The sequence below is a fragment of the Gopherus flavomarginatus genome, chromosome 5 (genome assembly GCF_025201925.1).
Source record: "Gopherus flavomarginatus isolate rGopFla2 chromosome 5, rGopFla2.mat.asm, whole genome shotgun sequence".
Lineage (NCBI taxonomy): Eukaryota > Metazoa > Chordata > Testudines > Testudinidae > Gopherus > Gopherus flavomarginatus.
Genome location: NC_066621.1, coordinates 113,594,769 through 113,610,032, shown reverse-complemented (window position 1 = coordinate 113,610,032; position 15,264 = coordinate 113,594,769). Strand labels below are relative to the sequence as shown.

The 15,264-nt window shown below is 37.6% G+C and overlaps 1 protein-coding gene across 3 annotated transcripts in view; it reads left to right on the top strand.

Annotated features, from left to right (window-relative positions):
- The window catches only part of RALGAPA1 (Ral GTPase activating protein catalytic subunit alpha 1), a 245,702-nt gene that overhangs the window by 84,002 nt on the left and 146,436 nt on the right, over positions 1-15,264 (top strand). For 2 of the 3 annotated variants that reach the window (XM_050954009.1, XM_050954010.1), the window contains exon 17: positions 8,141-8,281. The exons of the other annotated variant lie outside the window; for it this stretch is intronic. In XM_050954009.1, coding sequence (XP_050809966.1) covers positions 8,141-8,281 — 141 coding nt within the window. The remainder of the gene's footprint in view (positions 1-8,140; positions 8,282-15,264) is intronic. 3 annotated transcript variants of the gene reach the window in all.

Below are 15,264 nucleotides of genomic sequence, written 5' to 3'. Positions count from 1 at the left end.
AGTTGTAATGGGATAAGAGGGAAGATCCTTTCATGGATTGAGAACTGGTTAAAAGACAGGGAACAAAGGGTAGGAATAAATGGTAAATTTTCAGAATGGAGAGGGATAACCCCAAGGTCAGTCCTAGGTCCTAGTTGAATAGGATAGGTCCTATCCTATTCAACTTATTCATAAATGATCTGGAGAAGGGGGTAAACAGTGAGGTGGCAAAGTTTGCAGATGATACTAAACTGCTCAAGATAGTTAAGACCAAAGCAGACTGTGAAGAACTTCAAAAAGATCTCACAAAACTAAGTGATTGGGAACAAAATGGCAAATGAAATTTAATGTGGATAAATGTAAAGTAATGCACATTGGGGAAAAATAACCCCAACTATACATACAATATGATGGGGACTAATTTAGCTACAGCTAATCAGGAAAGAGATCTTGGAGTTATCATGGATAGTTCTCTGAAGACATCCACACAGTGCTCAGCAGCAGTCAAAAAAGCAAACAGGATGTTAGGAATCATTAAAAAAGGATAGAGAATAAGACGGATAATATCTTATTGCCCTTATATAAATCCATGGTACGCCTACATCTTGAATATTGCATACAGATGGGGTCTCCTCATCTCAAAAAAGATATACCAGCATTAGAAAAGGTTCAGAGAAGGGCAACTAAAATGATTAGGGGTTTGGAACGGGTCCCATATGAGGAGAAATTAAAGAGGCTAAGAATTTTCTGCTTGGAAAAGAGGAGACTAAGAGGGGATATGATAGAGGTATATAAAATCATGAGTGGTGTGGAGAAAGTGAATAAGGAAAAGTGATTTACTTGTTCCCATAAAATAACTAGGGGCCACCAAATGAAATTAATGGGAAGCAGGTTTAAAACAAATAAAAGGAAGTTCTTCTTCACACAGCACACAGTCAGCCTGTGGAACTCCCTGCCTGAGGAGATTGTGAAGGATAGAACTATAACAAGGTTTAAAAGAGAACTGGATAAATTCATGGAGCTTAAGTCCATTAAAGACTGTTAGCCAGGATGGGTAAGAAATGGTGTCTCTAGCCTCTGTCTGTCAGAGGGTGGTGATGGACGGCAGGAGAGAGATCACTATCATTACCTGTTAGGTTCACTCCCTCTAGGCATTGGCCACTGTTGGTAGACAGGATACTGGGCTGGATGGACCTTTGATCTGACCCAGTATGGCCATTCTTATGTTCTTGAAGACATTTTTTTTTCCCTATTTTAAAAAGAGTCATGCTAGATAGTGTTTTAGGTGGATCACTTAATGGAGGCCTCATTCATGCTTGTATGACTTACTTAGAAAATGCAAATGTGACTTGGACTAAAAACTTACTTATTATGACTTATCTCCTAAAATAAGTTGTTCACTGTTGCTTGAAGGAAAATTGCAGTTGTTTAAATTCAAAAGAGAAATTGTTTTTTTAGAAATGTCTGTTGCTGTTTTAATATCTCCATAATGGTAAATGATGTTAGCCTTATTCAGTGAGAGAAGTAATTTTACTGATACTGCCTAACAGCTGGTATGTTTTGACACCGTTTGAGACGGTGATTGTGCATGTCATCAGTTGAATGTATAATTGAGGTAGACTTTCAGAAATGCAAGTATTTCTCCTCTTTCCCCCAGAAATTCTGGAGGGTAATTTAAATTTTTAATTCAGTGTTTAAATTAACCAAGTTAGTTTTCTTAAGAATATCTTACAACAACTATTAGTTTCTACTATTTATTACTAGTGTCATCTGTTCTGAGTCCAGTTCTATTTAATGTTTTCATTAACGAAGTCTTCGATAATGGAGTGAAGAGTATGCTTATAAAATTTGTGGATGATATCAAGCTGGAATGGTGTGCTAGCACTTTGGAGGACAGGATTAGAATTCAAAATGACTTTTTGACAAATTAGAGAATTGGTCAGAAATCAACAAGATGAAATTCAGTAAAGGCAAGTGCAAAGTACTTCACTTGTGCATTTAATATTTTTCTTCCTGACTACAAAATGGGGACTGAATGGCTAGACAGTAGTACTCCTGAAAGGATCCAGGAGTTATAGTGGATTACAAATTGCATATAAATCAACAACGTGATGCAGTTGCCAAAAAAAGGCTAAAATTCTGGGGTGTATTAACAGAGTGTTATATTTAAGATGCAGGAGATAATTGTCCTTTTTGCTCGGCACTGGGGAGTGTTCAGCTGGAATATTTTGTGTCCAGTTTTGGTGCCACATTTTAAGAAAGATTTGGATAAATTGGAGAGAAAAAAAGTTGAGAAAATATGACTTATGAGGAAAGCTTGAAAAAATTGGCATAGTTTAATCTTGAGAAAAGAAAACTGAGGGGGACCTGATAAGTCTTCAGGTATGTTAAGGGCTGTTACAAAGAGAACTGTGATCAGTTTTTCTCAGGTCCAGTGAAGGTAGCATAAGAAGTATTGTTCTTAATTTGCAGAAAAGGAGATTTAGGTTAGATATTAGGAAAAACATTCTAACTAAAAGTGTAGTTGAGCACTGGAGTAGGAATCCCTGTTAGAGGTTTTTAAGAGCATCTTACGCAAACACCTGCCAGGGATGGTCGACATATACTTGCTCCTACCTTAGAACAGGGACTGGACTAGATGACCTCTCAACATTTCTGATTCTGTGATTATTTGTTTAATTATTTGTTTAGCACCTAAAGCCTCCATCAGGGCTGGAGATCCATTGTGTAAAATGTGTAGTAAGAGACAATCTCTACCCCAAAAAGCTTAAAAACAACTTCAAATGTATTTTTCATGCATTCAAACACCAATCTGCATTTCCTGTCTAATGTTGATAAGTTGACCGTCTCTAGTTTGACTAACTATTCTTCATTATGGTTCAGACATTTAAAATATAATTATTGGCTCTCTCTGGTTCATTTGTGATTACCCTTGTATGAGAGTTTTCTGGCAACCTTCAGTGCCTTAACAAGGTGATACCAAATTAAAGATCCTGTTATATTTTTGCTGTCTCTAATTTTTAACATTTCAAAAGGTAGATATTGTATGGTTTCATTCTGAAATCACTGAAATTTGTCCAGGTCAAGCTACATATTGACCTAATCAGTAACAAACTAATCTGATCTTAGTCTCATTGTAACATATCATCTTTTTGTTTTTTTTTCTCTCCTAAACAATCCTATTCCATGAAAGAATCTTAACAGGACTTTTATTTTATTTTATTTTTTTTTTTTTATTTATTAATATAACCATTTAAAAAATCATAAATCTCCATGTTTACATGTGAATATATTTTCTGTGCAGAAGTGTCCCAGCACTAATATTACAGTTATAAGGTGCAAACCCCAAAAATAGGTGCCAGAGCCAGCCCTCCAAATCACTATATGTTTTTAAAAAATTATGAAGTGATTAATAGTCCATTTGTGATATACAGTAACATACTCTAATATCCTTTTGGATACTAATTTTTTCATATATATTTACAATTTACTTCATTTGGAATAAGTAATCGGATATTTTAAAAATTGAACTCTGATATTAGATAATTTTTTCTGCAGACGTCTTTATCAAACTGTTACTGTACTACTTGACATACAATATATTATGTAAAATGTATAATGAGTTTCCTTCAGTTTTTGAATACAGAGAGTTAATGATTTTTAGTAGCCAGAGTTAACTTTTTAAAGACTTCTGCAGCTGGTAATGATGTCTAGCATTAGCAACTGATTTGTTTGAGAACATCAAGGTTCCCCCTTCCACCCTAAATATGTAAGGCTGGCTCTGGTGAGTTAATTGAACCCTGCCTTATTTTAATCCTGTGCTTTATTTTCTTCTCCCTCAGAAACATAATTCTCATTAGGAGAGGAGAGGGAGACCAAAATCTTAACCCTATGCTAATATCTTAAAGAACTAGGAAGGCATTGCTTTGGTTTCTTATTTGAAATAAATGGAACATAAATTGGTTGTGACCATGGTTGTAATTGTAAGACCTTGGTGCCCAGGGGTAGAATATATCTTCTCCTACACCATATTTGGCTGTCGGATCCTCTTAAATTCTATATGGACTCTGCAAACAGACCTGAATTTAGGTCTGGAATGGAGTCAGTCCTCAGATGTGATGTTTGGTCTTTGATATACAGTATATTTCCTTTGATGGTTGGTAATATACTCCTTATATGTTTGAGTAGGGGAAGTATATGTTGAATATTTTTATGGTAAGAAAAAGATGGGGTTATTTTTCTATTCATATGTTTTGTATACATCTGTCACCTCCGTTTTGAGCCATCCTCATGTCAGCACCCATTAGTTACACACACACATTTTTGTGTATGTATTTGAGTTGAGTAAAATTCACAGCTTCTCTGATGTGCAGTGTGTACATTTATTAGTCTGATCTTATGTAAAGTATTTTTTCAAAAAGGGCCTTTTAACTTTGTATGCATATGGGTTGAAAAATCTTTGTTGGGCTAGAGTCCAGGATTCATAGCCTAAGCAGCAGATTCTGGTCCTAGAGGTATATCATAATATGAAAAATCCACTAATTACTACACTTGTGTGCAAGAACAATAGTGAATGATGTGAGGTATTTACTGATGCATAACTTAGGTGAGAATGTGGCCCCAAATAATCGACAGGTCAGAGTAAAATAGGCATACAATGAAAGCAGCAAATATGGCATATCCATCTGCCTCCTCTACTTCTTCCCTTCCCTTCCCCTCCCTCCCACCAATCAAGATATGGAAGGAAAATAAATATTTTTAATTTTACTATTACTGTATTTATACAGAGAAAAAATTTCAAGACTCTTCCTTGTGAACTTTCAGAATTGTCTGGTACAATTTATTGTAAAAATGCTGCTACAAAACCTTTGCTCATTTGAAAACCTCAAATCCTGGTAATAAGACTCCCCTTACTTGACTACTGATACTAATATAGCACATCTTATTTAAACTACAATAACTTTAAAATTTGAGCTAGCCTGGCTAATGTATTTCACAGCACCTGATAGGCAGTTGTCTTAATAATATTGATTTGCATTTTTATCTTGGAAAGGCAGTTTAAATTTCCATAATCTCAACTGGGCTGTTCAGAAGGCTGTGAAACACTATTCCAGGGCATGTAATTAGGAGCTTGCCTCCTCAACTCCAAGGAACACTTCATTTTAAGAAGAACAGGAATACTTGTGGCACCTTAGACACTAACAAATTTATTTGAGCATAAACTTTCATGGGCTACAGCCCACTTCATCAGCTGCATAGAATGGAACATATAGTAAGAACGAACACACACACACACACACACACACACACACACACACACACAACATGGAAAAAGTGGAAGTAGCCATACCAACTGTAAGGAGGCTAATTTAATTAAGATGAGCTATTATCAGCAAATTTGTGTTGAGTCTAGTATCTTATTATAAAGGTTTGGTACATGCTTTGTAGTTTAAAAGATCTTCTAATATCCATGTTCATTTGATTTATTTTAAGATACACAATAATGCATGCTGTGCATCTAATAATAAATTTTGAAAATAAAGGAAGCTGGAGCCTTGCGCTTACCGTTACTTGTAGACTTTGCAGCAAAACTACTTCTAGTCAGTTTCTCTTTCATAAACAGAGGGCTTGTCTACAACACTGAGTTTGTGTGAATCGACCCTGTACTAGCTTGCTATACACCATCTGTCTGTATGGACCCTGATGTGCATTAACAGTTCCCTAGTTCATTTTGATCTATCGAGGACTTTTGAAATAGAACTAGATCAAAGTACACAAATGAACTGACACTAACAGACATTTAAGACTTGTCTACCCTGACACTTTACAGTGCTGCAACTTTCTCACTTGGGTGTGAAGCGCCACCCCCCCCCCCCCCGAGCACAGCAAGTTTCAGCACTGTAAAGTGCCTGTGTAGACAGTGCACCAGTGCTGGGAGCTACACCCTTTTTGAGAGAGAGAGCGCGATCTCTCCCAGCACTCTGCCAGACTATTCAAGCCAGTGCTTTAAAGTTGCCAGGGTAGACTAGCCCTTAGCATGTAGGGAGCTAATGCAGAGTAGATTCATACCCCAACTTGCACCAGTTAAATATTTGTGTAGAGAAGCCCTATGTTTAATAGGAAACTGTTTTGATTTAAAACATGTCTTACAAGACGCTCTTGTAAGTGCTTTTAGAACTGTATAATCTCTAGACTCCACTTGTCCCATGTGTTTCCTGCTCCACATACATTGATTCACCATTTTTTTTCTGCATGTCGCTATATTAGAGGCATCCCTTTAATTGGAGTGATAAGTGTGCTGTGACTAATTCCAACTTGTACCACCTCCATGTATTTCTGATTCCCATGCAGAATTGGACTCCCGTATTTTATTTCAAAATGTTTTGAAGACACATGCAACTGAGTAAAAAGTCTATAGATATTGTATTTACTAATCAAGCTTTATTTTTTTTAAAAACACTGAAATTCCCATGAAAAAATTGTCACTGTATAAGGGTTTTTTATATTATTTAATTAAGATTTCCATCATGCAAATATGAAGGAGAACACTACTGGAAGATCATGAATTGTATCTTTATAAGCTTTAGTTGTACTAACAGAAATAAATTGTATCTGTTCTTACCGATATACTGCAAAATGGAAACAGACCAATATTATCCAAGGAACTGTTAAAATTATTGGGAATATGGCAAGTATAATTCTTATCCTGCAACCTTTATATAAGTAATCTCAATCTTGGATTGACTTAAATCAAAGTGATTTAATTGACTAATTCAAAATCAGCCAGCAGAAATCCTTGATATAAATGATCTGTTTTAATCTTGTTTTGCATTTGTAGTTTTTAGTTATTTTCCTAAAGAGGTTGATTCTTGTTGCCTGGTATCCAATAAAACTTGATTAGCAACTAAAACATGCAGTTTTTACACTAAATTTGATACTTTTTAATAACCAGGAGGAAACACTACATCTATATGTATTTATTTAAGCTTAACACACACTTATTGAGGTTCTTAATATTTGTATTTTTTAAACTTGTTAGAAATGTGCCATTCAAGATTTTCTGATTTACTAGATTTATTTTTACTTGTGATTTTTGTCAAGCTGCATTTGGATGGAAACTGCAATTAAAAATGCATAAAAACTGTAATTCAAACTTGTTTGTTAATTAACTAAAATCAAACTAAATGAGCTGGAAATACAAGGGAAAAGTAAGTTTATCAAACAAGTTTTTCATTTAAAACTAACTTTTTTTTAGACAAAGGAAGTATGTTATCTGTGGTTAGCAAATTGAACTGGTTGGTTTTGGCCACAATGTTCGCTATGTCCTTCAAGATTTTTAGAACTAGTAGATCTCAACCTTTCACACACCTCTTCATTTATAAATTGGAAGCGGAAAACAGTCTTTTCAGTCAGCTCTCATTTGGTTTCTCAACTTTGAAGCTGTCATTGAACTGAGCTAGTTTAAATAAACTGTAGTAAGAAAATATTCATATCTGGGAAGATTTATCAAATATCCATTTATGTTCAGAACTTACTATTGAAATTTTCTGTACAAATAAGAAACTGTTAATCAACTTCAACTAGATTTTTGTAAACTATTTATATTATTATTATTATTATAGTATTGTGTTTAAACTTTTAATCTCTGACAAAAATAATTTTCTTTTAGTATTTTAAACCCATTGGAAATTCTTGAATTGAAAATTGTTCGTTTCAAAATCAGGATACTCTTGTTCAACACTAAAGCTAGTCTAGAAAAATAGAACTATAATAGGGTAAATTACTTTTTAGATTAAAATTGCACAAGTTCTGATTGTTTTTGGAATGATGTTGAACTTGCTGATTTTTCAACCCCTGATGCAGTGGAAAATACTGTTTAATTAGTTTATCAATTTTGGATGGAAAATCCTTGTAACTGTCAGACTAAAGACATTAGTGCTGCTTTACATAAAAAGTTGAAAACTCAAAATGTCTTATGTGTCCACTGATTTTTTTCTTTCTTACAGCTCTGCCAGCATCTGCTGTGCTGAAATGTTTTAAGTTTGAAAGTTTTCTTCCTTTCTTTGTTTTCTCTGTTGCTGCTTTTTGTGTGACACAAGCCTTTCATTATAGTCACTCTTCTTTTTTTCCTTCCCCACTTCTTTCTTTTCCTTTTTTGAAGCCATGAGAAGCCGATCCATTGGTGAATGTGCTCTGCCATCGGCCTATATACGCAGTGCTAAAAGTGCTCCTGTTCTGATCCATACTTCCAAACCCTTCTTGCCTGATATTGTTCTCACTCCCCTTTCTGATGAGCTTTCAGGTAGTGCCACCTCTGCTAATTTCTGCACTCCCTTTATCACTTTTTTTAATCCCTCTGCTTTCAAATTCTGCTAAATCAATAAATTCTTCAAAGTAAAATATTATGGGGCAGCGGGAGGAGAAGGGAAAAGATTAAGAATGAACATTTTGAGCTATGTGAAATATCATGCTTTATTTGCAACCCATTCTGGAGCTGTTAGAAGTTAGTGCTGTGCCAATTTTTATTAATATGAAGGTGGAACTTTTCTGCTTTTTCAGTTTACTCATAAGGGTAATTTAACATCCATAGACTGGGGGATAGAATTGCTCTACAGCTTTATTTGTCGTGGAGGGGGAAGGAGAGGAAAAAGAGGAACACATTGTTTGACTGACTTGCCATAGGCAGTCTTTCAACATAAGAGTTTTTGCATGCTGTCCACAGACATTGTACTGTCAACATTATGGCAACTGTAATAGAAAAGTAACTTATGATTGAATATTTATAAAGAGATTCTTTAGAAAAGCCAGGTAGAATGGCAAAATATATTCTACAGTATGCCTGCCTCCTTGAAAATATATTTAAAGTGGAAAATATATAGTTTGAAATCCCCAAACAGTTTTTTAAAAAAAGAGGATAAAGTCTTCTGTACAGAGCTGGAGTTTTCTGAAAACATGATTGGTGCTGCAGAATGGTTGGCTGGAAGTTTGACAATAGTGTCTTCTTGAGAATTTAGTTTTTCAACAAATAAGTAAAATTTAGAATCAGCACAAACAAAAATTTTTAAACGTAACTAGCTGGTTGTGCTAGATGTGTTGAGTATTTTTTTGCCTGCTGTTTTGTAAGTACCTTTATTAAGCTGTTAGTTTCTTTTCTGCTAACATCCCTCCGTATTATCCCCTGTCTAACAAGGTCTTCATGAAGCAACCCGACAACTTGTTACCTTTCCTCTAAAATGTACATTCCTGGGTAACGCCATTAGTATTCCAAGGTACTCTATGTGGGAAGCAGGTTGGACTAGAACAATGGTTTTCCTCTTTTTTTTTTTTTTTTTTAAATCCACAACCCACCATATCCTGCAATCTTTTATGTGTAAAGAATGGTTGGATTTGGGTCTCTGGATAATTTTGGGGGTTGTTTTTTAGGGGGTAGTATGGTATAGACGATAGAGCACTGGACTGGGATTGAGGCTTCCTGTCTCTGCCATTAGTCTGCTGGGTGACCTTGAGCATGTCAGTTTGCCTCACTGTGCCTCAGTTTCCCCATCTGTAACATTCTTTGTAAAGTGCTTTGAGATGTGTGGGTGAAAATAGTTTTAAAAACTAGATGGTACCAGTATACTCCATTTATAAGAATCGCTGATAAAAGAATCAAGCGCATATAGTGATCAAAACCACTGGGATAAAATAATTCCCTGTACAAACCTATACTCCGCTTTTCATTTCAAATCAATCATTTATAAAAATCAAATCTTCTGGGACAGATGTGATTCTTATAAAAGGAAAGCATTGTGTTATTATTTCCATTTATTTATTTTGTCAGTTGTGGATCTAAAAAAAGGGAGGTTAGAGAATTTAAGGTTGCTAGGACAGGAAGAAAGTTAATGGTGGGGTCTTGTGCCCACCGGTGTCTTCCCTGGTGTTCCTTCATAACCCAACCGTGTTGTTTTACTCTAGTGTTGGAGTTTTGAGTGAAAATAATGCATTAAGGTTTTTGTGCAGAATTTCAATGTAATATTTTTCATTATAACTCAACGTTGCTTGCTAATGCCATACTATTCTAAAATCTGTTTCATAAAAGATTGGGCTAATCTAAAAAAGCTTCTAAATACACCAGCGGGTAGGATGGAGTTAGGAAGATTAATTAGCACTATAAGACATCTAGTAGCCCTATTCTGATGCATATTGATCTTTTAATCTGTAAATCTTGACTGAATATTCTCCTTGGTAAAAAAATAAAATGCATTCAGTACAGCATCAGTATACTGGTAGATGAAGCACCAAACACTGTATGCATACATATGTAATATAAAGAACAATGCAAGTGACCATGATGTAGTGATAAAGATCCTTAAAAGAGCCTATACATCTTAAAATCAAGCAAACAAAAACCACTCTTCTGACTTCAAAACAATTGATGCTTTTTCCTATATCATTCTCCTCGCCCACAAAAATAACTGAGGCTCTAAAGTGACTAACATGGGCTTGGAACACCTTAGGTTTTGTTGTTGTTTTAATTAAATGAACACACATCACTGCAGATCAGTCTTAGTATTCAAAAAGGGAAAAAGAAGGCTTTTACCTCCCTCTCTCTGGTAGTACATCTTGAATTGCGCTAAGAAAAAATTACACCTTCCGGATTCTGTTCTGTGGTGTATAGCACTTAAGAGGTCATTTAAAAAGGAAAGGAAAAATATGCTGAATACTATTCCCCATAATGGAAGGACCCACTCAAAAGTTATTAGCTGCTATCAGAAAATGAAGGCTGCTAATTTGCCTCCTACACATTCTTAGGAGTTATGAATTTGAATACTGATTATCTACTGAATTCCTTTATTGGTGTTCAGAACTGGAGACTGGATTTTCTAAAAATATTACTTTGAAAGACCTTTTTTCTGCAGCGGGCCTCTTGCTTTAAAAGGACATTTCCTTTGGTATGAATGTAATAAGTGCAATTATAATTATCTTGAAATTGTCTAATGTTTAAGATAAGCAAGCATTTTTCTACTTTTTTTTTTCTGAATACACCCAGTGAGTAAGTATTCAGTCTGCTTTGTACTCCATAAAATTAATTCATTTGAAGCTATTGAGAGCTCAATCGTGCCTCTGCCAATAAGCCCTCTGTTAGAGCCAGCATTGCTCATAACAGCCTGAGAGGGAAGCTGCAACCCAATGAGTCAAGGCTCCACACTCCAGCCTATTTCTTTCCACTTGTTTGGAGGTAGTTGGAGCAGTTTTATGGAGGCTCCATCAGTTGCAGTGCTGCTATCTGTGATGCAGATAGCTGATACAGGAGCATAAGGGGGCACAATGTGCCCCCTCATAGCCTTACACCACTTTCATGTAGTGCATGTCACCATTTGGCTGGCCTGAGTTGGTTCATTGAAATGATAATCCTCCTGGCTTTATACCTTTTCTGTCATGTGCTTCCAGCTGCTAGAGGATACCTGCTCCTATCTTCTAGCATGAAAGAGGGAGCAAGAGAAATTAATGTCTATCAGAAATATATGAAAAATGTAGTTCCTGGTGCAACATTTTTATAATGAAAAGATGGACACCCCTTCATAGTGGCCATGAGCTGTAGCTTTACTAAATCACATTTCTGCTTGCTTGATACAATATGATGAATGGTGGAGAATTCTTGATGCTCATTCTGTCTTCCAGTTTTACAAGCTGTTGACCATGTTCTCAAGGGTTATTCTGTTGAGCCCTAAGGTTCAGTGTTAGGATCTAGCCTTGCATTCAGGAACATCAGGCAGTGGGATGGTGGTATGTTTGGTGGATACCAAATGGTTGTGTCTAATCATCTGGCAGGTCAATTTTTTCCAAGAACCAAGTAAAATTCTAGATTCTGATAACTGAATATTTGTGGCAATTTATATGTCCAACACAGTGTTTCTAGAGATCAAGGGCGCAGAATTGGTAACCGGAGTGGGCTTCACATATAGCTTCTAATATGAAAGCTCTAAATCTCTTTACTTGATAAGATAAGGAAGCAGCAACATGGCCTGCTCTTGAGAGAATGTTAAACTTTAATGTTGCAGTATGCATGCCCAGGCCAGTACAATTAACCTTCTACTTTCTGTCAGTTTTAGGCTGATGACTACAGCCAGTCCATGTAGAAGAGCATCTTAGCATTCCTGAACTGTTCTCCCACTAGGGTGGCTAATTCTTTAATATTCTTGGAAAGACTCCTATAGAGGCTGTATTTGTAGTGACTCACTCTTCATAGAACCTTTAATTTTTATAAAGTGTTACAGGAAATAAATATATTAGCAGGTCTGTGTTATGGTAAGTAATAGCAATGAATAGAGGCCAAAATTTAAATATAATCTGAGTGAACAGGGATTTCACATCCAATTACACTTTTCTTTTAGTATTCTTTTCACGTGTGCTTGTTCCACATCCTTAGCATGTTCGTAAGACTGAATACGTTTCAGAATGCACAGCTAGATAAGCTAGAAAAACACTGCTTTCATGACTGCCCCTTTGTGCAAGGTAGATGGTGAATACATTTTTGTAATGGTAAGATCCTCTGGTTTTGTGTCAGATGGGACTGGCCAGGGACTCAAAGCCTTTCCTTAGAACCTCACTTGTTCTAATTCCTACCATGTGAGGGAGGTCCGATGCTGGCTTCAGATTTATTGAAATAAAATATTGTCATAGGCCTTGGTATAGGTTTATAATGCTGTGGGAGAAAACTGCCCAATGATGTAACCAGAGCCAATTGGAATGTACAGTTGTACATGAACCTATGTTGAAAGCTCATTGTCTGCCTTCACTATCTGGCCACTGCTTCTCTCTGTCCTGGAGTTCCACACCATGTGCATTGTCCCATGCCTCTAAAACTGCCAACCCAGGTGCATGTGGCAAATGGCATATACTGCTAGTATGGGGAGTATCTGACTAGATTAGGCAACTGTGATGTCTCCTGAGAGAGCCTTATAATGCCATATTCTGTGGGAGGAGAGTTGCAGATGACTAAAGCCACAAGAGATACCACTTGTGCCGCTTAGTGGGTACTGGAGCCAGTAGCCATACCAAACATCCGATCAGTCCATCCACCCCGTGCATTGGCTCTGATTCTGACCCCAGAGCCGGGGGACCTAGCTTACATCGTTAGCAGTGAGCTGGAAAGCTTATTTCTGCAAAGGAACAGTTTATTTTTGTTACCTTTGGATTCCAACCAAAGAAGGCCCCCTTTTGTTATGGTTTGTGTGCTCAGATGGCAGTTTTTATACCTCTTCACAGGCTTCAGTCAGCTGGTTCCAGTCCATCTCATACCAGTAATGTTGTCTCTGCTTGTTCCTTGTTCTTTCATCTCACCTTCAAGTGTCTTCTAAATTGGGGTGGGGTATTCTTCGAGCGCTGGTCCCTATTTGTACTGTGGGGTGTGCATGTGTTCAATGCATCTGAGTCCACAAGATTTTTGATAGAAATGGCTGCTGTTCCGCATCTGCACAGTCATCGTCCTGGTGCTTCAGACTGAGGGTATAAATGGCAGCATAGACTTCTCCAGTTCCTTTCTACTGCCCGTGGTGTGAAACAGAATGGTCCAGCACTTGCTTCCTTCACTGATTTATCTGTACATGTTTGTTAGTTTTCCTTAGGATAATAGTTTATACAAGTAGTTGTTCAGTGTTGCTAAATTTGGTGACTTCACTCACCCTCCCCCCCGCCCAGTTCAGTGACAACCACGCCCAGTCTACTGCATTGCAGAAACTCATGTTCACTCCAAGTGCTCAATTGCCAATCCTTTCCTCTAAGAACCTGCAAGGTACGTGAATACCGACTGCAGAGGTTCCTAATGGACCAGACCCAGGAGAGCCCCTTGTACAATGGGCTGAGGAACCACAGAGTGCTCCACCAGGCTCTGTAGACTCCATTACTGCCAAGAAAGGTGGGAATAAGTCCTCCACCGCCTCTAAGTGGAAACATGAGGGAAGATTTCCCTCATAAGCAGAGGGATAAATCTCCATCTGAGCTGTCTCCTGAGAAGGGAGCCCCCTTTTATAAGTTCTTGGGAACAGTACCACAGCACCTCTTTCCAAGCATAGCACTGAAATCCTGGCCCTGAATAGCAAGACTGCTTTGAAATCAGCACCATCGACTACTCCACTACTGTCCAAAGCACAATTGAAAGAAGAGTATTGGCGGCAACCAGAACAGATAGTATCAGAATTTTTTACTTAGGAGTCCTCATTGCCAAGATCTCTCATTAAGCTGGTTCTGATGGTGCAGGCAGAGAGGAGCACTCGTTTCCCCCCTTATTAAGAGAAAAATACAGTGCTCAGCAAGACATCCTCATCCTGCAGGGTTCTAAGTTTTGCCCATTCTTTCAGGCCTACCATCTCTAGACATTCTGACTTCATCTATTGAGGAATGGCACAACAGGGGAAGTCCTTCCACCAGACCTTCTACTAATCAAGGTCTCGCTAAACCAACAGTATTGTCAGTATATGCAGAGATTCGGTCTCTGGTATGCTCTACTAGCAGAGATACTGTGAAGTTTACAGTACCATCAGCACTGCTCATGGAACACAATCCAAGCAGATGGTGCTCCTCATGAACATTGGTGCCAAAGGGGCAGAATTTTTATTTACTCATTCGAATCCAAACAGTTTGAAGTGCTTATCGAGGAAGAAAAGCTGATTGCAAGATCATTACGGCAGACTGCACTTGCTGTAGCTGACACAGCCTCCCATTCAATGGCCACAGCAGTGGTCATGGGGAGAGCATTGTGGCTTCGGTCTTCTGGGTTCCTGGGAAAGGTCCAATCCACGGTAGAGGGCTTGCCCTTTGAGGAGAATTATCTCATTAGTGAGAAGACAAAGTCCCTACACTTACCAAAAATTATAGGGGAACTCTGTTTTCTTGGTGTTTATACACCAGTATCCAAGAGAGTTTTCCATAGGCGGCAACCATACAGGCGAAGACCTACTTCCCAATCATTTTTCTACCACAGACCTTATGAGCCTCTAAGGCAGTGTCAGAGGCTGCAAAGAACTAGACAAACTGCGCCTCTTGATTTTTACCTTTGGAACTCAGCCATCTGTAAGGAAACAATTATGACAAGATTGTCTAGAGCTGTGAACCGACTCTGCTCCTACACTTGTCTTCCTATACCCAATTTGGAGGGCATCTAGTCTATTTCTTGAATGACTGGTGGACCCAAACATCCAACGGATGGGTCCTCAACATTGTTCATGCAGGATACATGATATAGTTCCTCTCCCTTCCCCCTTCAAAATCTCCATCCCTGTTCCTCTTCAGGGACAACTGTCATGA